The 27,705-nt window shown below is 36.4% G+C and overlaps 1 protein-coding gene across 5 annotated transcripts; it reads left to right on the forward strand.

Moving 5' to 3' along the window:
- Positions 1 to 341: 341 nt before the first annotated feature.
- Positions 342 to 22,042, forward strand: LOC308614345 (UPF0462 protein C4orf33). 5 transcript variants are annotated; one of them, XM_081228666.1, is made up of 8 exons: positions 5,437 to 5,463; positions 5,697 to 5,708; positions 5,936 to 5,984; positions 10,952 to 11,141; positions 13,558 to 13,618; positions 16,212 to 16,263; positions 16,403 to 16,602; positions 18,446 to 19,660. In XM_081228666.1, exons 4-8 carry the CDS (start codon positions 10,961 to 10,963, stop codon positions 18,549 to 18,551), a joined length of 600 nt encoding a protein of 199 aa, XP_081084792.1. In that variant the 5' UTR covers positions 5,437 to 5,463; positions 5,697 to 5,708; positions 5,936 to 5,984; positions 10,952 to 10,960; the 3' UTR covers positions 18,552 to 19,660. The 5 variants fall into 5 exon arrangements, with proteins under 5 accessions (XP_081084794.1, XP_081084795.1, XP_081084793.1 ...); XM_081228667.1 differs by lacking the exons at positions 5,697 to 5,708; positions 5,936 to 5,984 and adding an exon at positions 21,260 to 22,042 and having other exon boundaries at positions 5,366 to 5,463; positions 18,446 to 18,600; XM_081228668.1 differs by lacking the exons at positions 5,437 to 5,463; positions 5,697 to 5,708; positions 5,936 to 5,984 and adding an exon at positions 342 to 408.
- The last annotated feature ends 5,663 nt before the right edge of the window (positions 22,043 to 27,705 follow it).

Below are 27,705 nucleotides of genomic sequence, written 5' to 3' on the forward strand. Positions count from 1 at the left end.
GAATTCTGTTCCACGTTCACCCGAATCCCAGCCAGGTGGGACTAGGGATGTACAGGCGTCCCGCGGGTCACTCGGGGTCGTGTTGGGCCACTCAGGAGAGCGCCGAGAGAGCTGGCGGGCAGCCGGGTGGCGGCGTCCTTGGCGGAGCGTGGAGCGACTGCAGGACTGCCGAGAAGCCCGGGCCAAGCAGCGGAAGTCCACTCGGCCCGCCCTGCGACTTTGAAACCGGTGCCCCAGACCGCTCCTTGGAGACGGTGACGCCCTGCGTCATCACGCAGGCGTCGGCGTTTACGTCATCGCGCTTCCTGAAGTTCTCTCACGCTATTGGTTGTCTGTCAAGCGATGGGCGGAGCTGTGGAAACCTGGATGACAACCGGCTGAGCCACCTGTGTGGCGGCGGGCAAGCTGGTGGGTCCGTGTCCTAGGATGGCTGGGCCCAGCGGGTTTTTTTGTTTTTTGTTTCTTTTTTTCTTTTATTCCTTTTTAAAAAAGAAACCCCCCAAAATGTAAACATAGGGCATTAACTACATATTTTAAATGCCCCCGTATCTTTGTTACCTAACACTTCCGGGCTGGGAGAACTCGCTGGCCAAAGCGGATGGTTGGAAAGCACGTAGGTTTCTGCGTCTGCGGTCTGAACCCAGACTGGCGTCTTCAGAGTCTACCTCCAAAGCTGGAGGATTCTGGGTATGAATTTGATAATCCCCAGAAACTAAGTACGTGGGGCTTTGGAGAAAGGACACAGCTGTTGTTTAAATAGTTAACCGCGTGGCAATAAGACATGTAGTTAGATCCTCCAAAGATCCTGCAAATTCAGCAGTTATTTCTTTAGAGATAACTTTGATTCCTCAAAAAAAGAAGGAAAGACAAATTCACATTTTTTGCAAGAAATAATGAGGTAAAACTTTACATTTGTATACCGATTACAATCCATCTTTAAAAAGTGATTATGTCTGGATTTAAAGCTCATCATTATTTTTAAAAGTTAACAGAGGAAATTTCAATCCCAGCAATCAAAATGTTAACTTGAAGCCAGCCACCAGTCTTAGTGCTTTTTAATCAAATATGTGTTTTTATGGCTTGAGGTAAAGTTTCTAAATAGACATGCAGAAGTAGTCGATTTAGCTTTCTTTTGAACAGTTTAAGAAGTTTTTGTTGTTTGTACTCATACTGTTATATAAACAAAATAATGTTAGCAGAATGTATTAAGAAATTTTAAAAATGCGTCCAGCTGTATCCAGTTAGGTATTCGAAGTCCTGTTACAGGTTTTCTCCATACTCACTATTAAGAAAATGAGATGGTCCTTCCCCTAAAGACTGGTTGTTACATATGGAGGCACATCTAATAACTATAAAAACTTTAATTTAGCTTTGAGTTAGTGAAGATTGTACTTGATCTGGTTTTTAGTGGCCATGAAGTTAACACAAAAACCTGTTGGAAGGAAAAATTGAAAGTGCAAACTCCAACTCTTTTTCGAAGTCAGTGTGTGGCTTTTTCTTCAGGAATGTCTCTCTGACTCCCCAATGACTTGTTTGTATCTTCCCCTACATTTGAACCTTGTATACTGTCATAGGGTGATTTAACTTGGCACCAAACAAGTAGTCATAAACTTAACTCTACATTTACACTAGAAGTTGATAAGATATTAGTATGGGTGAAAGCAAACAGTACTTTCTGGATGTAAATGATGAGGTGGTCTTCACATTGCAAAAATTAAATATCCGAAATTGGAGTTTTTATCTCTGTACTTGAATTATATGGCCTAGATGGTCAAGGTCAATACTATATAGTTGTTGAGTTTTGAGGTGTGGTGGTTTGTTTGTTGGTGGCTTTTTTTTTTTTATTACAAGATTTTTACTGGTTGAATTTTAATGAAGTACTTTCAAAATAATTTTCATCTGTAAGAAACAAAATTGCTATGATTTCACTTATCTTTATCTGCTCTAGTGTTCTTCCTTCTTAAAGCTTCCCTTCTGTTCTCTACCCACTTATCCCAAGGTAGGTGCTTCCTTTGTACTTACTTCGTGCTTCTTCCTGCAGTGTCTATCATATTGTTTTGTAGTTTGACTCCAGGCTCCATCATAGTACCTGGAACACAATGAGCACTCAATAAGTATCTGATGAAGGAATTAATTTAAAGAATGTGTGTGTATAGGAAGTATCTATTACTGTAATTGAGTACAAGGAATGAGAAGCAGAGAAAAGTACTTAGTATGTGTTTAACCATTATCTAGTCACTAATTCATGTTTTTTATATTGATATATTTCTGCAATAAGGAAAGCCCTAAAAATTAATAGATTTCACTAATATTAATTTATGCAGTAAATTGACATTGAGTTCCAAGTACTGTGGGGAAAGCATCATGAAGAATACAAAGTTGGAAGTTTAAGCTAGGATCAAAACTTCTTTTTAACATTGTCTGATATTATTAAATGCCATAAAAAGTGATTTTTTAAAAACTCTTAATAATTATGTTTATTTGACCAACCAAGAGAAGGATGGCCTAGAAATTCAATCTCTCTTTTTAAGCTTATCTTTTTTATTATTATAATTATTGTAGTAAAAAACACATAACATGAAATCTACTCTTAATTTTTAAAGTGTCAAGCACAGTATTGTTAACTCTATGCACATTACTGTACAGCAGATCTTTAGAACGGTTTCATCTTGCATGACTGAAACTCTGTACCTATGGAACAACAACTCCCCATTTCCCTCTCCCACCAAAAGTGATTTTTATAAAACAAAAATAATCATTCTGTTAAAACAAACACAAAAGTTGTTTTTCCCCCAAGAAAGTTTTTTAAAGTATAAGCAGAATATATTTAGGCTGAACCATGTGAAACTGTTGATTTTTTCCAAAATTTCATATGGCTTAGCTTAATATTTTAACTGAAAATATCTGAATTATGGCAACACCCCAGTGTAATATCTGCTCTTGCAGACTGGGAAAAAATTACAGTAACTTTACTTAAACCTATAGAATATGCATGCTCTTCTCAGAGTAGCTGTGACGCTCAGGTGTAGTGACTCCTTGCTGAATTAAACCCATAGATCCTATTAAAGTTTTGGTAACTCTCAGCAACTAGGATACAGAGCAATTCTATTTGGAAGCACTGTAATTCTGTAAATTATTACCTTTTTGTGAGAAGTTTAATACTTTATACATGATTTAGTTATTAATTTATTATCCTATAAAGGAACAATAATTTCACATTGCCTTGGGTGAAAGAGACACTAAGAAAATAGGCTAAGTGGTGCTGGGAAAACTAGACAGCTACATGTGAAAGAATGAAGAACACTGCCTAATACCATACACAAAAATAAACTCCAAATGGATTAAAGACCTAAATTTAAGACCAGACACTATAAAACTCTTAGAGGAAAACATAGGAGAAACACCCTTTGACATAAACCACAGCAAGATCTTTTTTGACCCACCTCCTAGAGTAATGGAAATAAAAACAAAAATAAACAAATGGGACTTAATTAAACTTAAAAGCTTTTGCACAGCAAAGGAAACCATAAATAGGACAAAAAAACAACCCTCAGAATGGGAGAAAATATTTGCAACTGAAACAGACAAAGGAGTAATCTCCAAAATATACAAACAGCTCATGGAGCTGAATATCAAAAAAAAAAATCCAATTAAGAAATGGGCAGAAGACCTAAATGGACATACAGATGGCCAAGAGGCACATGAAAAGATGCTCAACATCACTAATTATTAGAGAAATGCAAAACAAAAGTACCATGAGGTCTCACCTCATGCCGGTCAGAATGGCCATTATCGAAAAATCTAGAAATAATAAATGCTGAAAAGGGTGTGGCGAAAAGGGAACCCTCCTGCACTGTTGGTGGGAATGTAAATTGATAAAATCACTATGGAAAACAGTATGGAGTTTCCTTAAAAAAGTAAAAATAGAACTATCATATGACCCAGCAATCCCACTACTGGGCATATACCCTGAGAAAACCATAATTCAAAAAGAGACATGCACCACAGTGTTCACTGCAGCACTATTTACAATAGCCAGGACATGGAACCAACCGAAATGTCCATCGACAGCTGAATGGATAAAGAAGATGTGGTACATACATACAATGGAATATTACTCAGCCATAAAAAGAAACAAAATTGAGTTATTGGTAGTGAGGTGGGTGGACCTAGAGTCTGTCATACAGAAAGAGAAAAACAAATACCATATGCTAACACATATATATGGAATCTTTAAAAAAAATGGTACTGATGAACCTAGTTGCAGGACAGGAATAAAGATGTAGACATAGAGAATGGACTTGAGGACAGGGGGTGGGAGGGGGAAGCTGGGGCGAAGTGAGAGTAGCATGGACATATACACACTACCAAATGTAAAATAGATAGCTAGTGGGAAGCAGCCCCATAGCACAGGGAGGTTAGCTCCGTGCTTTGCGATGACCTAGAGGGTTGGGATAGGGAGGATGGTAGGGAGGCTCAGGAGGGAGGGGATATGGGGACATATGTATGCATATGGCTGATTCACTTTGGTGTACAACAGAAACTAACACAGTATTGTGAAGCAATTATACTCCAATAAAGATCTATTAAAAAAAGAAAATAGGCTGATAGATGCCGAAACTGCTAGGATAGTTAAGACTGAAGCAACCAGAACCATATCTCCAGAGCACTTAACCATATTCCATGATCTCAAGGGTCAGACTATCCTGTCTGAAAGTCTATTTTTCTATAAGAAAACCACCTCAGAAACAGGTAATTTTAATGATTTGAGCAGAAAAATGTTTTCTTTAGGCAAATCTATATACTTTAATAATAATAATCTTTTTTTAGTACTTAACTATGCCCTAGGCACTGTTCTAAATATTTTGTATGTATATTAACTCATTTAATCCTCACAAAACCTTTTAAGGTAGTTGCTATTTTTAAATCCCTTTTACAATAACTTGCTGATGATCGCAGTTGGAAAGTGCCTGAATTTCGATTTGAACCCAGGCACTCTGGTGCCAATGTTAGAATCGTTGACCACTATGTTTATACCTCCCAGCAGGATAATATAATTTGCAGCTAGGATAATATTATTTACAGCTAGTGTAATATAATTTACAATTTTTGCTTATATAGCCAGTTAGCCTTTAGTTACATTAAGTGAATTATTGCCGGACGTGTTCTATTGTAATCTTATGATTTACAGTTGATTTTTAAATTGTGCAACAATTTTAAATATTGCTGAGTTACCCTTCCATCTTCCTCTAGAAAGCCGCTCAAACTTCTGTGGAACGATTAAAAGTCTTCAGACTTTTAAGTCTTCAGACTTTAAGGACCAGCGGTGGTCCTTCAACAGGTCTCTGTGCTTCAGTCCGCCAAGTCCCTCCCCCAGAGCGTGCGGGCGGCGGGGCGGAGCCGCAGGTCCTTTGACCTCGGCCGCAGGGAGCGAGCGAGTGTTGGCCCGAGAAGAGACTCCTGGTCTGTGTTCCCTCCTTGTCAACGCTTTCTCCACTCTGTCGTTCCTCCCACCTTCTCCTAGTCTTGTTGGCTTTTTCTCTTGCAACTTATTTTTCAGCTGCTTCTCCTGGCGGCACAGTTTCCTCCCACTTTCGGGCTGACTTCCTCCTTTCTCCGTTTCTCTCTTAAATGGACGCGGGAGACGGGCAGTGGGGGCGGGGAAGATGCAAACTGAAAAAAAATCATTATTGTAGAAAACTGAAAACAAAAGTTCGTGAATAGGGTTTCCCTGGTGGCGCAGTGGTTGGGAGTCCGCCTGCCGATGCAGGGGACACGGGTTCGTGCCCCGGTCCGGGAAGATCCCACATGCCGCGGAGCGGCTGGGCCCATGAGCCATGGCCGCTGAGCGTGCGCGTCCGGAGCCTGTGCTCTGCAATGGGAGAGGCCACAGCAGGGAGAGGCCCACGTACCACAAAAAAAAAAAAAAAAAAAAAAAAGTTCGTGAATAGAATATTTGGAAATTTTCCTCACAAAACGTTCAGGTGAGAAAACACATTTTCCATAACTTCCTTCTTTTAACCTTTGTGGATTTTTTTTTTTTTTTTCCTCTTTAGGCTCTTAATGCTCCGGGGTTCCGTCTCATTTTTCTTCCTTCATTTCCTTTTAAGGTCTTCCCATAGTACAAGTAAAGCATGAAAATAATTATTTTCGACTTTTTTTGATGAAAGAATAATTTGAAGAATAGAAGTTAAAATGTGGAAAAGTACAGATTAATAATAAACATTCTTTTTAAGAAAGTTTACACAGTCAACATAAAAATTGTATAATAGAATGGTGTTCACCTTGAATGAATATATTCTTTTAATAATATTCCTAATATTCATTCTGACTTTTTAGAAATGTTCAGCATATATAACATAAGGGAGAAAAGAGGTCGTCACTATACTGTTTGAGAGATCCAGCTTAAAATTAGACTTTAAAGCATATCTTTAATAATTTAGTTTTGAATAAATGCATGTCTATCATAGTATAAAATTCAAATATATTAAAAAAAAACTGATACAGTTGAAAGTAAATCTTGCTTCCTCAGCTTTCTCAGGCAGATAATCCCCTCCAAAGAGGCAACCACTGCTACACTGGTTTCTTGTATATGCTTCCTGAGATAGTATATGCATTCACAAGTATATATGCAAATAGTCTTCCTTTTTATTAAGTAAATGTATACTTTTTGCACCTTGCTTTTTGCATCTAATATATTTTAGTTGTATATATAGAGCTGCCTCACTCTTTTTAACAGCTGTGTGGTATTTCCTTGTAAGATATAGCATAATTTATTTACTAGTTCTCTACTGACAGGTATTTAAGTTGCTTACAATATTTTGTTATTCTAAACAATATTTCAGAGGATATCTTTTAACTTACGTCTTTTTGAATATGTACAGGTATAATAACTCCTAGAACTAGAATTGTTGAGTCAGAGGTCATTTGCATTTTTTGTTTTGATAGATATTGAGGGATTGCTCTTGACAGTCTGTGCCAATTATGCCCCAACAGCAATATATTGATTGTTTCTCAGCGTCCTCATTATCACAGCATTTTATCAAACTTTCTGATTCTTGACAATCTAAGGGAAAAATACTAATTTATTGTTGTTTAATTTGCATTTCTATCATTAATGAGACCGAACATTTTGCATTTTCTTTCTGTGAGCTGGCTATTCATAACTTTACCCATTTTTTTGTTGGGATGGGCTTTTCATTGTTGATTTCTAGGAGCCCTTTAAACATTAAAGAACTGAGTTATTTGTCTGAACTATGAGTTGCAGATATTTTTTCCCAAACTGTCTTTGATTTTGTAATCGGGTTTTTTTGGTGGAGGAAGGCAGATTTTTGCTTTTCTTAAAAAATGTTTAGGGCTTCTCTGGTGGCGCAGTGATTGAGAGTCCGCCTGCCGATGCAGGGGACACGGGTTCGTACCCCGGTCCGGGAAGATCCCACATGCCACGGAGCGGCTGGGCCCGTGAGCCATAGCCGCTGAGCCTGCGCGTCCGGAGCCTGTGCCCCACAACGAGAGAGGCCACAACAGTGAGAGGCCCGCATACAGCAAAAAAAAAAAAAAAAAAAAAAAAAAAAGTTTATATAGCCAAATGTATCCTTTTTTTTTTTTAATGTCTTCTGGGTTTGGGATTATATCTTAAAAGGCTTTTTCTGCTCTAAGATCATCTTTTAAAAACAACCTCCTGATTTTTACTTTCTTGATTTTATTTGGTTTGATTTTTATGTTTATATCTTTGATTCATTTAAAACTTAGTTTGGTGTAGGGATCCAACTTTATTAAATTGGAGTGCAAAATGAACCAACTGCTAATGGATCTGGTCGGTTAGGACATGAGTCCTGGTTGATTAGCTACGTGAGAATCATCCCCAACTCCCCATAGACTTTCTTACACTTTATTTCTCCAGTACCTGCTATGGTGCCCAAAACAAAGTGAGTAGCTAATAAACCTTTGATAAACTAATTTGAGAGGAAATTTCTAGATATGATGTCTTATCTTAGTTATTTGCCATTGTTCTAGTATATAGTGTTGAAAGAGATAGTGATACCACTAACAGTTGATTTCTCCTGCATAAAATCTTAGAATCATGAAATTTTAGATCCAGAGACTAGAACAGTTATTCACTCCACAAATAAATAATAAGTTCCTGTTACTTACAGGCATTCTAGCTAGGGATGCAGAGAAAATAAAACAAGTACAACATGTCATGTAGTGTAAGTGCTGTGAATCAAAACAGCAGTGTATGGGCAATAGAGAGTGACAGGGAATGGAATGCTGCATGGATGCCCACTAGCCCAGGTTGTGAAAGACATTAATAAACGAATTGTCTCTACTTCATATGAGCACGTGTGCAAACAATGAAAATTGAAAGGTAGTGGGGGTTAAGCCTCCACAATCCTAAGTGTCCCCAGGGAGCTGAAAATCAATTGTCTCTGCGTCCATGTTATCTTTAGATTAGATCGTAAACTAGTGAGCAGGCCTATAATTTTGAGGTTGATTTTGTTATATTATGCATGCTTAGATTGACGTGAGTGTTCTTTAAGCAAATTAATAAATTTGTTCTGATAAGAAACTAAGGTCATTTTATGCAAAAAGCCAAAATTATATTCTACCCTTGGGCATGTCAGCCATGGCACTCTTCCCTACTAGTGGAAGTCTAGCTGATATTTCTTGCAGTAATTTCCAGGCAATATTCAAAGAAATCTTAGGAGAAAAGGCAGAAAGAACCAGAAAGACTTAGGTTTTCATTACCTTATACTGCCAACAAGAGTAGCTCTGCTTTTATCATTTATCTCTTCTTATCGTCCAGTTAAGATTACATTTTGAAGTAATTTGAAGCCATACTCTGACCATGACCCATCATGTGTGCATGGAAATGACAGGCCATTTTTAGGAGCACATCACTGCATATGGTTTAATTCCATTTAGACATAGAGACGATGGCCTAAAAGAACTGGGAGTTGAAAATTCCATGGTGGAAACCCACTGATTAGGATAGGGATCCCTTTAATATGTGCAGCATTTTTTTGTGGATATGCTGGTTGCATGGAGAATTAGTGAATCAACAAAAACTTCCTAGTCGCTGAGCTATATTTTCCCAGGATTGTCAAGAATTGTCAAGCCCTAAGTTAGGAGCATAGCATATTGGTGCCAGAATCAGATTTAATCAGCATTTCTAACATCTTGATTTATTCTTATTTCTTCCTTATGCTGCAAGAGGGTACTTACATACCAAAATTTTTAGTAGAGGGTGATATATTTATTTTGAAGAATGTGCCTTGATATTTCAACTAAAGAAAATAAATTTATTTTTGAGGTATTTTATTCCAGGCAAATCAGGGCTCAATTCCACATAAGTCAGCATCAGTTTATACAGTCTTATCACTAACTGAGCTTATTTCAGTGATGAAGAATATAAATTGCGGAACATATCCTCTTCTGAAATGCTGTTAGTTGCAAATGGGTTGCAATACAAGAACTATTTTTTAATTTTAGAAGTTATCTATTAAAATTTCTTAGCATATAGTGAAAACTGAGAAAAGCTACATACTTTACAAAAAGGTTTTTGGAGATCTTGGATTCTGTATGTGACACAGAACTTACGTATTTGGATCTCCCAGTGCTGGGCACATAGTAGGTATTCAGTACATATTTGTTGAAATAAATTTATTGAAGTATATTTTTATGAAGCCATCACATTGTATACCTTAAATATATATAATTTTTGTCAGTTATATGTCAATAAACCTGAAAAAAATGTTAAGAAATAAATTTATTCAAAATGTAAAACTTTATTACTTGCAATAAATATAACATGAAGCAAGGAAATGCATTCAGTGACTTCAGGTAAGCGAAATTAGTCTGGAAATACCATCATTTATAATCAAGGTTATCTTTTGGAAAAGACGTAAGGACCTAGTATAATTTAGGGGAATCCATTATTCCCAAAATAAGGTTTTCATCTGTTTGCAGATTCCTGAAATGTCTTCATCTGGGAAAGCATGGCTGACATTGGTTCAGTTTCTTGATTTATTAGCTATTTGACCTTGGACAAGTCTGTTTCTTTGTTTGTAATGAGGATAATAATAGTTCCTCTACAAGTTTTTGTGAAATTAAATGAGATAATGTTTATAAAATGTTTGATCCATAGTGTTCAACAAAACATAATTTTATTAATATAATACTATGTCCTTCCATTTAATCCTGAGAGTAACAATTTAAAATGCAAATACTGCTTGCATCAGATGTACTTAGTCTATTTCAAAGATTAAATGATAGCAGATTTTGTTCCCATATTTCAATTGGAGAAAAGGGATTAACCGAGCAAATGGTCATTTAACACTTGAAATATCAAAAATGGAAAAGTCTAAGAAAAACCATACCCTGAGACTAGGGAAGACAATATTAAACTCTGCCTGCCTTCAAATGGTTGAAGCCCCCTACTCTCCCACCCCAAAAAGAAAAGAGTTTTAACCAAAAGAACTGGTGTTAACAGCAATGCTTGCACTTATTTGTAGAGACTTTGAAAAATCAGATTGAATTTTACTATAAAGATCTTGATTCCCAGGGGATCCAGTAATTCATCTGCACATTTTACAATAAGACAAAAGATGGCATATAAACTCATAGTGCTTAGTTGTTAAATACATGAACAGTTTGCAGTGGATTTACTTACAGTTCTTAAAAACTATTTTGATACACTCTTTAGTAGGTAACTCGAGGTGGATCTAGACTTAATGTCTTAAAGCTTTTAGGATCCAACTACCTATTTTATAATAGAACTCCATGTCCATGATTTACCATAACACAAATGGCCTTTTGACTCTCAGAACCTTGTTCTTGTCACTCTACTGCCTTCTTGCCTTTGAAATTTGGCTTTGAAATTTTCATTTCTTTCTAAAGGAAACATTTGTAAATTGTTAAAGAGTTTTTTTTTAATATTTTTTCCCATTAGAGTCTTCAAATGGATTTTAAAATTGAACACACTTGGGATGGTTTTCCAGTGAAGCATGAGCCAGTGTTTGTCAGGCTGAATCCAGGTGATAGAGGAGTGATGATGGAAGTTAGCACTCCATTTTTCAATGATCCTCCAGCCCCACTAGGAGAACCGGGAAAGCCTTTCAATGAACTGTGGGATTATGAAGGTAAGTGGAAGTACTGTATTTTATTGCAGACATAAGTCTTTTTATAATAACCTCTCATAGAACTATTATTTTATCTTGCTGTAAGGAAGTGAGTGCTTCTGAGCAACTGACATGTGCAGTTTCTGATATTTCCTACCAATCTCTCACTCTTGACTTTTTCACGTTACCTATGTGACTTCGACTATAGAACAGTGAAAAATGGCAATTACAAATCCAGATTTTTAAATTGCTGCTATATTTCCTTCCTTTACTTCTGTCACCTATTCTAAGAAGAGTTCAGCATTTGTTTTGTTTTTAAGTATCTTCAAATTGCCACTTTAACCTTATAAACCTTCTTTATGGAAGCTTTGGGGTGTTTCACTTATTATGAAAACACCATTAACTTAAACATGAAATGTAGTTTTTATTTTATACTGGCAAGTAATCTCACACATTAAGTGAGGGCTAAAAGACCGGCCATGAAATTCCACTTTCAGGTTTGCTGTATGATCACCTTCTAATGAATCCTAATTAAGCCACCAAACTTATCTTTCTTAAATAATCTTTATGATGCCATTTCCTAGATTACAAATCATTACTGTCCCTAAGATAAGGTTCAAACCCTTCCCATAAGCTTCCAGGGTACTCCTGAATCAAGCTATCAAATTAAACCAAAAGTTCTTGACTTCCAAAAGGCTGGTAGTCTCATTTGTGCATATTCTCACTCATGTACCTTTTCTCACTGAAGTCCCCCTGCTTCTAATGTACATCGTTCAAGGTCTAACTCAGGTTTCATTTCTTCAAAGAAAGCTTTGACGACTCTTCTAGTCCATAGTAACATCTACTTTCTCTATGCCATCTATATAGTATGCATTTTGTCAGTGTTAATCTATCATATGTTAAACATATGTTGTCTTTTATTGTTACAGAACTCGTATATACCAGCTTCCTTTTGGTCTACACACTAATGTGAGTTATCTACTGGAGGTACTATAGACACCAAACTCAACAAGTCCTAAACTCAACTCATCCACTTCTCTCATAAACTTGCTTCTTTCACTAATTGCCCAATCTCAGTCAACAGCACTATAATACATCGAATCACCAAATGTAGAAATGTGAGATCTTTCCAAGATATCCTTCTCTCTCACTCTCCATATTTGGATTTATTTGTTAAGTCCTGTCAGTTTCACCTCCTAAATGTTTCTCTCATTTATTATCTCTTCTTCATCCTACCATCCTTGCCATAGGTAAAAGACTTTAAAAGGAACAATAAGACTCTGAGTTGTTGATGGGGCTATATCTATATCTTAGATATTTTATTATTATAAAAATAACACATGGAAAACTAGAAACAACCTAAATGTCTGTCAATAAAGAATTATGTGAATAAATCATAACATTCTATAGAAGAATACTATGCAGTAATTAAAAAGAATTAGGTATCTATATGCTGTACAGTTTGTGTGTGTGTGTGTGTGTGTGTGAAAAAATCAAGATGTAATCAGAAAATAATTCCATATATATATTTTTTTAATCTATACAGGTAAAATAGATTATGGAAGGACAGAAAAAGTCTAATAGGTTTTAGAGCAAATTGGGAAGAAAAGGACTTTGACTTTTTACTTACATATATGTTTATGTTCTTTTAATAATTTAAAAGAAACGTGTCGTTTTTATAATTATACAGTGTTTTAAATAAACATGCTCAGAAAATTTCAGGAAATTATAAAGAAAAATCACTCACCTGTATTCCACCTGTCAGAGATAACCAACCATAACATTCTTGTGCATGTTTTGCAGGCATCGAAGCACAGGCATACGTGCACATTTTTGTTTCATGTGCATTTGGTTATTGCTCTGCAGCCTACTTACCAAATATCATGGATATCTTCCTATATCAAAAAATATTTAACTGTATATTTTATTTTAATGACTGCATTATATTCTATTACATGGAATACACAGATTCCATAATTTATTTAACAGGTCTCCTATATAATACGATATTTATTTATATAACAGGAGATAACAATTTAGACCATTTCTTTTTGAGTGATATTGTACTTTGATGAATAGCATCTTACTTCTTTTTCAGTTGTGTGATTATTTCCTTAGGATAAATTCCTAGAAGAAGATAACTAGCTCAGAGTCTGTGTGATATGTTCATTTCTTTACAACCTCACCAACACTAGGCTTCATTAATATTTTTATTTTATGGCAATCTGATATGGGGAAAAACTGATGATTTATTTTCTATGTATTTTTTTCTTCCAGGCAATGTCTATTTATTTTATTTTCCCCTTTTCCTAGTGGTGATATAGCTTGCATTAAAAATAATGCATTAATTCACTTTATATTCTAAAGGTATAAACAAATTATTTATTGTTGAAGCAAAATTAAGTTTCTCAATATGTCATATCTCTGTTTTCAAAAGTTGTGGAAGCATTTTTCTTGAATGACATAACTGAACAGTATTTAGAAGTTGAACTTTGTTCGTAAGTATAAAATATTTCTTCTCACTCACTACTATATATTTTGAACACATTATTTTCTAATTATAAATCATAGATATAGTAAAAGCTCAGTAATTCTAGTTAACTAGTCAGAATGCTAATTTGAATTAATCTGAATTATATATAATTCCTTATTTTCAACTAAATGTATACTGTAGAATATATAAGGTTTTGAAAATATTATATTGATACTATTTTCAATTCACTAATGTAGTTGGTTTCTAATAAATTTGAAGGGTTTTTTGCAAAATGAAAATTATTATAAAACTCTTTCATTATTTACTCTGTAAATTTGCATTGTTATATATTAGCTATTTAGAAATAAAGGGAGGCATATTCATTATTTACTCTGTAAATTTGCATTATTATATATTAGCTATTTAGAAATAAAGGGAGGCATATAGGTATAACAAATTGAACTACTTTATGAAAATGTTTCTTTTAGGGGATTCTTTTAATAACTAGATTAAACCTTAATTTTATATATTACATAATTATGTATTCATGTATTCCTTCCTTTATTTATCATTCATTTACTGAGTGTATACTTTGTCACTTTATGTTCAGTGCCAAGGATAAAAACTAAATCACACATGGCTTTTCCTAGACTTATGAAAAATATTAACCTTGGACTCTCTCTGCACAAATTTAACTGGTCCTTAGGAACTCTCTACCTGGTTGGCAGTTTTTTTCCTGTAGAAGTCAAAAAGTAAATTTATACCTACCTGTTAGCTAAATTATAAGAAATTTTAAGTTAATATTTAGAAATGAAATATTTCTTTATATTTCCATTACTCATTTAAAATGACATTTAAATACTTCTCGGCATCTGTTATCTAGTCGCCTTTGTCCTTTTGTAGACTGAGCAGAGTCCCGAACAATTGATTTCAATGCGACTTTAGATATCATTTTCTTCTCCCTTATTTTGATTTCTTGCTAATGCTAGTGTGGAAAATATAGCTGTTCACAATTATATATTTCAGAAGAGTAATTATATATCTTTGTTACCCTTCAACTAACATGCCAAAATCTTTTTTTGAAATATATGATTAATTCTCATAAACTGTAATGTGAGGTAAGAAAATTTCACCATACACGTGAGGAAGCTAAGGCAAATAGGTTTATAACTTGTCTAGAAGATAGTCAAGAACTTGGATCTGCTAGAATTCTAAAGTTACATCCTTAGTTTAAATTTTTAGATGATAATATCAGTTTATTTTTATAAAGTGATGACTTAGCATAAGATACATCAGCTAATTAGATTATGTTTTGTTAGGAAATTATTCAATAACCATAATGTATAAAATTAATAAATTCTAAAAGTTTGTTTTTAGATACATTAGGACAGTTAATTATCAAGAATCATGGTTTTGCTTCAGGCAATTAACTCCTGTGACAGTTAACCTCTAGGAAAGCAACTTGAATATGTTTGTTTGAATTTTTAAGAACTTTTATTGTTCTTAGGATATTCTTAAGGTTGCATAATAACAATAAAAAGAAGCAGAGAACTTTTTTTTTTTTTTTTTTTTTTTTTTTGGTACGCGGGCCTCTCACTGTTGTGGCCTTTCCCGTTGCGGAGCACAGGCTCCGGACGCGCAGGCTCAGCGGCCATAGCTCACGGGCCCAGCCACTCCGCGGCATGTGGGATCCTCCCGGACCGGGGCCCGAACCCGTGTCCCCTGCATCGGCAGGCGGATTCTCAACCACTGCGCCACCAGGGAAGCCCCAGAGAACTTTTAAATGGAAAAGAATACTTGTTTTCTGTTAGACTAGTTTCTTGAAGGAAATCCTTCGTGAAAAGCTCCCAACAGACCATCTGTGTCAGAATGTTTAGATATAGTCTTTTCCAGAGACTGTAAATTTGCTTCATGTAACTATTTGAAATCTTTTGATTCTTACTGACATGGATAATCCCAATTATGCTCTCTTATTAGAATTTTCTTTTGGGAGTATGTTGTGCTTCTCCTTGAAGATGTGACATCAGTGTCAGAACTAATGGTTGAAAGCAGGAAAACACAGCAGGCAGATAGGTCGAGGACTGTTGTATGAGAAAATAGTTACAAATTAAAGTCTTCAACCTGTTAAGTAGTTTTAGACAATCTATATTTTTATCTTCCATCTTCCTAATGAGCTTCAATACAGTTTTCTTATAGAAATAACCTTTAATATGTTTGTTGGATTTTGACCTGGAAATTGGTGCCAGCTTCCCTTAGGATACTTTCATTTTTGAAATGAGTTTTATTATGAACTCCAGATACCCCACCCCTTTTGCATACTTTGGACCATCTAACCAATTGAAGTATTTCATATAGTTTCCTATTTAAAGAATATAAAAAGGAGTCTGAACATGTGTAGCTTTATGCATTTGACAGCAATTGCCTGGAAAGTGTTAAACCCAAAGAAGCTATTTTTAAGTAACTGAACACGCTGGCTGTCCCTGTAATTATCCAATATTCATATTGCATCTTTTAATTATTTGGAAATTTAGTTACAAGCATACACATGGCAGATATGAAGGATAGTGAAGAAAATAATGTTTATTTCAAACACTCATGAAGAATTTTAATTTTGACAGCCATGGACAGCATTTGGTGCTTTTACTCTATGGAAAAAGAAATGTGTGGAAAGTAAGTAAATAAAAATATGAGACAAAATCCTTAAGTGTATAAGATAGATAGATTTTTTAATGTTAATATATACATATTTAAGTGTTATTATATTATAAATATGAATTTACCTTTTGTGTTTCACATGTTGTTTCCGTAGCAAGAACTTGATCTATCATTCAAAGCGTGCAGAGGAGAGACAAAATGGGAAGGTAGAGCTTATCTTCCTTGGAGTTATTTTCCACCAAATGTGACAAAATTCAATTCATTTGCAATTCATGGATCAAAAGATAAAAGAAGCTATGAAGCTCTTTACCCTGTACTTCCACATGAGCTACAGCAAGGACAAAAACCTGATTTGTAAGTAGAAAATAAATGAAAATATGTCCCAACTATAAGAGTTTTTAAAAATTAATTCTTGGTAGAGTAGTAGTAACATTTTTTGGTCAAAGAAGACATGTGTAAAAGCACCAAGTAGAGTTCTATGTTTCCTGATGGTCTTCAGTGAGTATTTGGCAAACTGACTTTGGACAGTCTCTCTCACTGCTGTCAGTAGAGCACTTAGATTGCCATGGCAGTGTGAGAAAAGTCTTGCTTAGTGAGTATTACTACAACTGGCTTAGAAGTGTGGTTGTAAGTTTATTTATGATCCCTTTCAGAGCGAAATGGCCAGAGGCATCTTTGTTTCCTGGTGTGAGCAAAAGGTTAATAAATCCTTTCCCCTGCTGCTTGAGAATCTGACATTAAGTCAACTCTCTAGTTCTCTTCTCCTGGTAACCTCATAAGGATAAAAATGTCAGCTATATTTCTAGGCAGCATAGATGGAGACAGCACAGCTTTGGGATTTCCCTTTAACAGTAATGTTCTCTGTGGGGACCCTGGAAGCTATACCTAGGGAGTTATTGCAAGAAATACTGTCTCCTGTTGGACAGCGGGCATACAAGCCAGGAGATTTCCAATGCTTTCCCATTTTGAGTCTGATCTCTTTGCACCTGAAGCTGTCACTTAAGGAGAATGTAGCCCTGGCCAGCCTTATGAATGCTTCATGGACCGCTGCAAACACTACCAGCTCAGGGAGGAAAGCCAGCCACTGTCCTGGGGCGAGCTGAGATTCCTGCGCTATAGTGCGTACTCAAGTGACCAACATAGTCTGTGAGTCTGCGTGTTTAGAAAAGCCTAACAGAGACATCGTAGTGGGCTTTGCACTCTGGTACACAGATTTCGCTGCCTTTTCACCCTTGGAAAGTGCTGCACTGTTCTTCTCCCTTGACCTTCCTGTCGTGCTCTTACTCCGCTGTACTTGACTTTTTATCTCTTCTAGCTTATTACTTTTTTCTGCCAGATGCATTTTTCCCTTTTCCCCTTGCTTTTCTAGGAAAAGCCTCTTTCTCCCTTTCTTTCTCTTATCCTTAACTGCTTAATCTGGATTGACTAAAACTGGCTCAGCCTGGTCAGATGGGCAGAGTAGGACAGGAATCTACATGTAACTCACCCAGGGCTCTCATATCAAGATGGTATGTTTCTCTGGCTCTTCACAAGCTAATGTATTCCTGTATTCAGGCTTCCTATGTATAGGTTATCAGAGGCTTACTCTAGGTAAAAGTATGATTATGCCATTGGCTAGGGCAGAGTGATTTCCTACAGAGCTGGGTTCCATTGCAGCATGTTAGCTAACCTTTCTCTCCTCATTAAACCACAATAGAAAGCTTCCTAATGGTTAAATGGCTTTCCTAGAAAGAAAAGAACTAGAATTAACCCTCTTTTACATAAACCTGCCTTGCTTTGGCAAAGGAGTCTGTTCTTTAATCTGTTGAGCTGAAACTTTTAAAAAAACAGTTATTTACATAACTGATATAAATCATCAAAGTTTGAATATGAAAACATCTGTAAGAGTATAATATTATTTGTTTAAGGCTAGATGGAATGAGTCAAGTTTTCAGGGTTGGTTTTTATTTCTCCCTTCAGCTGTGAGGGAGCTATCTGCAGAACTGAAAGGAGAGTGCTTTGAGATATGGGTGAATATTTTCGGAGTTGAATGATTGCTAGAGTGAGAAAATTGTACATGTAGAATACATCTTACCTTTGATATTCTTAAAATAGAATGTCCTATAACAGATATAACAAAATAAATAGCCTTTCAGGACAGCTTTTTCACAAATGCATAATTCATTTCAATTCCAACCATCTTTTTCTTTGCATTTAGCCATCGTCTGGAATACTTCAAGCCTTTCAATTTTAACACACTGCTCGGAGAAGAGTGGAAACAACCAGAGTCAGACCTGTGGCTAACAGAGAAACCTGATGTGTAGGAGTATAGTAGATGACCATATCAATCATTTCTTCTCTATACCTTTTAAGGTAAACTAATAATAAGTATAATCTCTTTCAAGATACCATGAACATATTTCAATGATAAATATTTCATAGAGGTCAGTGAAAGTATATAGTATCTCTGTGGCAAATTGTGTATGAATTAACAAGAAAGTAGAAAGTTCATGTATGATTTTATCTATAAAGTGAAAATGTTTCTTGGAGTCACTTAGTCCAAGAGCCATCATGCCAAGGGTTTCTACCATCTGCCTTGCAGCACCATCACCCCACATATCCCGGACTCTGTCAACCAAAATCAATATTTCTCTTCCCACTCCCGTAAACCTCAGCCAGCTTATGACTGAACATCTTATTTGCACATTTTTGAACTCCATAGTAATGTATAATAATTCTTTACTCAGACTCCTCTGTCCATTTTTGAAATGAATAGAAAACAATGACATATTTCAGTTGAACAGGAGGTGCACATCTCTTAAGGCATTATTAAAATACATATGCTATTTAATTAGCTGTATTTCCTGTCTTATGACTACTTTTTTTCTGTAGAAGAAAGTGGAATGAAGTAGTCTTGAATTCGGGCAACAGATTCTGCTTTCATTTACAAATAAATGACATTTTCTTAATGCTGTTAAACAAGATGTCAAAAAGTCTTCATTTTATTTTATAAACATCAAACACTCCTGGCCCATAATTTTCAAATTTTATATTATAATTCATAGCTTGAAGCCATCTAGTATATTATCTATGAACTTCTCCACCAAACCTGGTCCTTTACCACCATTCTTAACTCAGAGATTAGCAGTCTTACAGAAGAAGAACCTTTATTACTTGTACAGATACCTAGTTGCCTACCCAGCGATATACTTTTTCCTCTTCTTCTTTGCTAACTCTTTTATATAACTTGAATTTTTAGGGGATTTTCTCAAAAACTACATTTACTTATACTCCTTTGCAGGTAAAAATGGCACTGTAAAACAGTTTAGGTCAACGAGATTTAAGTATACAGTGTTAGATGGGCCTTCAAGAAAAGATGCCTCACAGATGAAGGACTCTGCTGCCATGTACCTTTTGTCCTTTGCCTTCCCTCTCCCTTTTTCCTGAATTACAGAATTGATACCCGAGGTAACATGCTTGCTCCATTGTGTTAATGAGGAGACAGCCCAAGAATAGCTCACTAGCAAGATAAAGGAGCCTGGGTTCCAAACAGCACAATAGAGTAACATGTCATATCTGGACTGCTACCTACAGATTTCTTTATAAAGAGAAAATATAAACTGTCTAATTTGTTTCCACAAATCGATCTATAGATTCAATGCAATCCCATTTTAGAAAACCCAGAAGGCTTTTTTTTTGGTAGAAATTGACATGTTGATTCAGATTTTATATGGAAATGCAAAGGACCTGAAATAGCCAAAACAATTTTGAAAAAGTACAAAGTTGGAGGACTTGTACTACCTGACTTTAAGACTTATTGAGCTTCAATAATGAAGAAAATATGACCTTGCATAGATTTAGACAAATATATCACTGGAACAGAATAGAGAAACCAGAAAAAGAACTACATATAGTCAATTGATTTTTGACAGAGGGAAAGGGTAGTCTTTTCAACAAATTGTGCTGGAATAACTGGAAAAACATGAAAAGAAATTAACTTACCTAACAACCTACAGGAAAATTAACCTAAATGTGACTGATGAAATGAAAAACTTCTAGAAAAACTCTTCACATTCAAGGATAGACAAAGATTTTTTTCAAACAGGACATAAAAATCACTAAAAAGGAAAAAAAATGAGAAATTGAACTTCATCAAAATTTAAAATTTCTGTTTGTCAAAAGCTTCCATTTGAGAAAGCAAAGAGGCAGTCCAGCAATTCCACCCCTGGGTATCTATATCTGAAAAAAAATGAAAACACTAATTCAAAAACGTACATGCACCCCAGTGTTCATAGCAGCATTATTTACAGTTGCCAAGATATGGAAGCAGCCTAAGTGTCCATCAACAGATGAATGGATAAAGAAGATGTGGTACATATATACAGTTGAATACTACTCAGGCTTAAAAAAGAAGGAAATTTTGCCATTTGCAATGACATGAATGGACTTGGAGGGCATTATGCCTAGTGAAAAAAGTCAGAGAAAGACAAATACTGTATGATATCACTTATACATGGAATCTAAAAAATAAAACAAACTAGTGAATACACTGTAAGTCCCCTATATATGAACGAGTTCTGTTCCAAGAGTGTGTTCATAAGTCCAATTTGTTCATAAATCCAACTAAATTAGCTTAGGTACCCAACTAACACAATTGGCTATATAGTACTGTACTGTAATAGGTTTATAATATTTTTCACACAAATAATACATAACAAACAAAAAGAAAACATTTTTAGTCTTACAGTACAGTACCTTGAAAAGTACAGTAGTACAGTACAACAGGTGGCATACAGGGGCTGGCATCGAGTGAACAGGCAAGAAGAGTTACTGACTGGAGGAGGGAGAGGAGGTGGGAGATGGCAGAGCTGAAGAATCGTCAGCAATAGGGGATGGAGGGCAACCTGCAATTTCACTCATGCCTAACATTGATGGCACAGGTTCTGGTTCCTTGCTGGATTCAATTCTATCTACCTTCTTGAAAAGATGGTCCAGTGATGTCTGGGTAGTAGCTCTTTTTCCCTCACCATAGATGACATCGTAGCACTGGATTGCATTCTGAATGGCTGCTGCAACCTTCGTGTACCGTTCTACATTCGGTTCCTGTGCCTCAAAAAATAACAGTGCCTCCTCAAATAAAGAAAATCCCCTTGCCATTTCCTGCGTCATGAAACTCTTCGGTTCTTCAGTTACTTCTTCCTCTGTCTGTCTTCGTCCTTCCTCTGGGCACGTTTGCATGTTTGAAAGTTTGCAACTTGAAGATTGGTATGTAAGTGACTTACTGTATAACAAAAAATGAACAGACTCACAGATACAGAGAACATACTAGTGGTTACCAGTGGGGAGAGGAAAGGGGGAGGATCAAGTTAGGGGTAGGAGATTAAGAGGTACAAACTACTATGTATTAAATAAATAAGCTAAAAGGATATATTATGCAACACAGGGAATATAGCCAATATTTTATAACAATAAATGGAATATAACCTTAAAAATTGTGAATTACTGTGTTGTACACCTGAAACTTATGTAATATTGTACATCAACTATACCTCAACTTAAAAAAAAGAATTAGAAAAAAAAATAGTGAAGAGGCAAGCCACAGATTGGGATAAAATATTTAAAATAGATATATCTGATAAAGGGCTCTTCCCAGATTATGTAAAGGAAACCTACAAATCAGTAATGAAAGAACAAGCCAATTAAAGAGCAAAAGACTTGAACAGACACTTCACAGAGGAAAATCTGTAAAAGGGCAATAAGTTGAAAGTATAGCAAGGTTCTCAACTTCCCTTATCACCAAGGAAATGCAAATTAAAACCACAGCAAGATACCACTAAATAACCAAAATTAAAAATTCACACGATGGCTAAAATTGGAAATGACTGACAATACCAAGCGTTAATGAGAATGTGGAGTACCTGCATCACAGGTTCAGATATAAATGATAACTTTATAATATGGGGGCAAAGTAAAGCACAAATATCCTAGATACAATCAAAACCATAGAAAAGATTGAATTTGGACGTTGCACTTTGTGAGCTATCTGAAACCTAATATGTATCTTCTTTTTATCTGTTTAGATACTTTGAAAACATCTCTTGACTTTCTTTTCTCTAGATAAGAAATATTTTCTTACTTCCAATACCAAGCAAGCAAAAACACATTATGTAAACATTTTCTTTTGAAAGGAACATGCAGTTCAGGGAAAATTTATCCATTAGTAAGATACAAACAATGCACCCTATAGAAACTTAGTATTTGAGAGTGGGTGTTTGTAATAGCTGTTTCAAATTTGTTTTTCCACTTTAGGACCATGAAAGAATATCATTTCTTTGTTTAAGATATGCATAAATGCATTTCCTTGCTGGGTTGTGAATTGTTCACTATAGTTATCAGGCAGATCCTCTCTTCTCACCACGTAAATAGATTACACTGTGCCTGTATTTATTCAGATGCTTTCTCATGTGTTTTCTCACCTCCAGTAAACTGTAAGTCACAGTTCAGAGGGAAATATACTTTTTATTTTTAGCCCCCAAATACTTCTTTTTCAACCTTAAAAAAATTTTTGCCACAGAAAAAATAAGTTTATCTCTTCCTTTTCTTCCTTCTTTTTAAAATGTTAGGCTTTGAGGGCAGAAGATAGTGAATATATTGATAACTAATTAATCTGATATTTAAAAAGAGAGAGGATGCAAGTGGTGGAGCAATTACAGTAAGCCCTCAACACTTGTGCTCATGCCTCAAAGCCCAAGGCTCATCTCCTCGTGCCCTTTTAAGTTTTCATAGGAGTTTAACATTACTGTATTTCGGCACTTAACCCCACTGTGCATTAGGAAGCTCTCCTGACCCACCTCCCATCCTCTCAGCCTACCATTTTACTTCAGCAGCCAGCTGGACTCGGAACTGAAGCATCCTGTCTCATGGCTTGTCTGCTGCCTCAGCTTGTGCTGGCTAAAAGTATATTTAGCCAGTCTCACGCATAAACTACCTTGGATGTGAGAGGGAGCTAACACCTCATGGGACAACTCTCTCTCTTTTTTTAATTTTTATTGGCATATAGTTACTTTACAATGTTGTGTTAGTTTCTACTGTCCAGCAAAGTGAATCAGCTGTACGTATCCATATATCCCCTCTTTTTTGGATTTCCTTCCCATTTAGGTCACCACAGAGCATCGAGTAGAGTTCCCTGTGCTCTACAGTAAGTTCTCATTATTTACCAATTTTATACATGGTATCAATAGTGTATATATGTGAATCCCAATCTCCCAATTCATCCCACCCCACCCTCCCATTCCCCCTTGGTATCCATACGTTTGTTCTCTACATCTGTGTCTCTATTTCTGCTTTGTAAATAAGATCGGCCAAACCAATTTTTTCAGATTCCAAATATATGCGTTAATATACAAGATTTGTTTTTCCAAGAAGGATGGGAGTAGGTGGATAAATACTCCTCTCTTTCATCCCTCGGGTTGACAATTCGGAGGTCGATTCCACACAGCTCCGTAGAAGACACCTAAAAGGATCACACTCCAGTTGCTCACAGCAGTGGCCAAATCAAAACACAACTTATATTGCCTTTCCCTCATTTCCTGTTTTACTGTTCCTAGTTCTTTACTGCTGTTTGGAATTACTTTACCAAAATCAACCTATATGCAAGCCCTTGTCCCATGTCCGCTTCACAGGGAAACCAGGCTAAGTCAGTTGTTACCTGAAGTGGCCCTCAAAAGTAGCCCGTCAGGATGGGAATCAGGAACTGTATCACTCATGGGGCATTCAGTGATAGGGACCCCATTGGTGGTGTTGATGACCCTGGTGTAACATCAATTACTAAGACTTTCACCAGTGGTAGTCTGGCTTGAGGACCAGGTGTAGGTCAAACATCAGTTTGATAGACAGCACTTGGCATAGAAGCAGTGGAAATAATAGGGACTGTGGAGTTAACTGCTTTTTTTTTTTTAAACAATTCGGACGTTGAAATAATTTCATTTGCTGTTTCTCCACTAATAAAAAGTAACAATTTGGAGGGGATTCTGAGAAGATGGTGGAGTGGGAAGCACCAGGAATGTGTCTACCACCTAGATAACAACTGCACCAGCAGAACTGTCTGATATAATTGCTTTGGAACTCTGGAGTCTGTTGAAGGTAGAGTTGACTGCTTTCTGATAAAGGCTTTGGAAACCTTGAAAAATGAAAATAACCAACTACAAACTAAAGGCACTTTGTGAGCATCAGAAAAATGCAAATCAACATTTGAATTAGCCAAATTTCCAGCAGCTGGAAGGCAGAAAGTGTGGAAAGTCAAGTTCAGGATTTACTGGTAAGGGTAGCTATACTGCAAAGGAGACTGAATGCTCGGCTTTGACTCCTGTTTTGAAATTAGGGGCCTCATAAGGAAAGAGTGGGACCCTGAGACCTAGAATGAGGACATTTGTATGGATGAGCCTGTTCTGGCATACCTTGAACCCCACATTTTCCTTCACCCTCTAGGCTGGCAGAAGCAGCTCCTTTACCCTCGTTAGAGGCAATCATCTTCAACTTGCCTAGACATTCCCCCCAAAACCTCACCTACGGCAGATCCTCAGAAATAGTACTTGCCAAAACATGCCATTTCCTTACCAGACTGAAAATGAGGGTCAGATTGCAGCACAGCTCAAGGGGCAACGGCAGTAGTAAGTACATGCCATGGGAAGAAGTACTGTGTTCACTGAAAGGTTATAGGACCTGGAACCAGGGAAGCACATGTTGGAGTGGATCTAGTTATTCTACTAGAGAAGGCAGTATATATGGCTGGAAAGGGGAAAAATGTATTGACACGGGATGTTAAACTTGGGGCTTAACATCTTGACAAGGCTAGTTCGGGGAAAATAAAAGATAAGTCTAGAGCATCTTCTAGTGCCAGAAAGTAAAGAAGCACTAAAAAGGAAAATAAATAACTAAATCAGTGGGCACTACCAATTTTCTGATCACTTCTTGTCCTAATTTTTCTCTATAAGAAAGAAATTTATAAAATTGACTATTATAACCATTTATTATCACCAACAATTATTTTTCATGTAAGGAATAGTGAAAATATTACCACTAGAGCTAGGATGACCCATGTATGAAGAATATAAGAAACTAGAAGTTATAAATTATGAAAAGTGAGGAGTCTCTGTACAAATTTCACCTTATCATTTCATGATAAATAGTACTTAAAATATTATTTTCCATACAGTGTGATCCATAGTTAAATTTTATGCCTGATGTGTATAAATCTAATATGTAATTTAAAGGAGAAATAGTAGAAAATATTGTCAAATGATATACACTTGACCATTTGTATGAATTACAGTAATATGTAATAACATAATTGGCTATTGAGAGAGCTTTAGTGTTTTTCTGTTAATTTTTTACTTTATACTAAAAAACTCACAGAGAATGCATAGTTTAGTAGAAACTAATTTTCTTCTGACAACCTATCACCTGAAATATCCATTAAGTAGTAGATCTGATTCAATAGTACACTGAAAACCCATGTTTCTAATAATGCCCTACGGCTCTGTAGTGCCTGGAGTATATCTTTTGAAGAGATAGCTTTGCAGACATAGAAAACCAAACTATAAATGGAAGCATTCGAAGCAGTAGAAAATGTGCTAAATACAAATGTATGTTTTTGAATGAGCTTTGAAAAAATAGCCTGAAGAAAAAAGATAATACGGGCTTCCTTGGTGGCGCAGTGGTTGGGAGTCCGCCTGCCGATGCAGGGGACACGGGTTCTTGCCCCGGTCTAGGAGGATCCCACATGCCGCGGGGCGGCTGGGCCCGTGGGCCATGGCCGCTGGGCCTGCGCGTCTGGAGCCTGTGCTCCGCAGCGGGAGAGGCCACAACGGTGAGAGACCCGCGTACCGCAAAACAAAAAAAAAGATAATACCACAAGTAGTAAGCTTTGGTGTATACTGTAGAAACACCTAACTGCCTGATTTTGTACAAGTCTTTTCATTAAAATTTCTAATACTTATTATTTTCCAGTGACCATATATTTTAATTTTGACAGCAGCCTCAAAGAGTCATCTATCTTGAGGTCTAAGAAGGAGGAGATTTATATATACGTATAGCTGATTCACTTCGTTGTACAGCAGAAACTAGCACAACATTGTAAAACAACTGTACCCCAATAAAAATAATAATAATAAAGTTAAGGAAACTGAGAGCTTCAGAGATGAAACATATTGCCCAAGATCATACAGCTAAGGAGCAGTAGATTTGAACGCAGGAAGTTTGGTTCTGGAGACCGGGCATTTGTCAACTTTACTACAGCCTCTGTGAGTCTTAACTACTCTTCTGTAATATAAAGCTACAGAGCTAAGTTCTTTTCCTCCCTGATTCTATAAATAAAAATAACATAGAAGAAAAAAGAGGTTGATAAGCCCTTCGCTTTTTTTAGGTACACTCGCACAGAAGATGGGTATTCAAGCTACTCGTTTTTAATAATCCACTTACTAAGAGAAACACATTCCCCCCACCCCCAGGCTCCTCTAGGGTACAATTATGGCAGCAGTGCAATGTCACACCTGCAAATTGTCACTGCAGCAGGTATACTTTGGTAGTAGACTAGTGGCTAATCTGAATGCAGATCTCTTAGGATTTATCCTGAGTAGGGAATGAGTCACAGTGAAATAGAATATCAGAGAGGAAGAAACCCAGGCTGCCTCTATACTAAACGCTTTTACTAACTTGGATTTTGTCAAAGATCCAAAGACAACCTTCAGAAGATATGAAAACTTTAGCAACCAAACCACACCCTTGAGTAACATGCAATAACTATATAGCCTTTTGTCTTTTAAAATTATTTATTTATTTATTTTTGGCTGCGTTGGGTCTTCGTTGCTTGTGCCAGCTTTCTCTAGTTGTGGCGAGTAGGGGCTGCTCTTCGTTGTGGTGTGCAGGCTTCTCATTGCAGTGGCTTCTCTTGTTGAGAAGCACGGGCTTCTAAGCACACAGGCTCTAGGTGCACGGGCTTCAGTAGCTGTGGCTCGCAGGCTCTAGAGCTCAGGCTTCGTAGTCGTGGCGCACGGGCTTAGTTGCTCCGTGGCCTGTGGGATCTTCCTGGACCAGAGCTTGAACCTGTGTGCCCTGCATTGGCAGGTGGATTCTTAACCACTGCACTGCCAGGGAAGCCCTATAATACCCTCCAGGGAAGCCCTATAATACCCTTTTATCTCCATGTATCAGAAACTGAAGAATTGCAGTAATTTATTCTAAATGATCTTATAGTCTACTTGTGCTGAAAACCTAAAAGTTGTGAGTATCTGCTTTCCTGTCCTTAGTATTTTGCTGTTTGCAACAGTGCCAATGCATCTGTTTTCCTTTCTGAGAAGATGATCATCTGTCAACAATAATGCAGTAAATTAATTTATATAAGTGACTTTTCAAATTGCAGGTTGCAAACCCTTAGGGAGTAGATTATGGAATCTATATAGTAGATTGTAATCCATAAAT

This window comes from Mesoplodon bidens (genome assembly GCF_964165515.1).
Source record: "Mesoplodon bidens genome assembly, chromosome: 1".
Lineage (NCBI taxonomy): Eukaryota > Metazoa > Chordata > Mammalia > Artiodactyla > Ziphiidae > Mesoplodon > Mesoplodon bidens.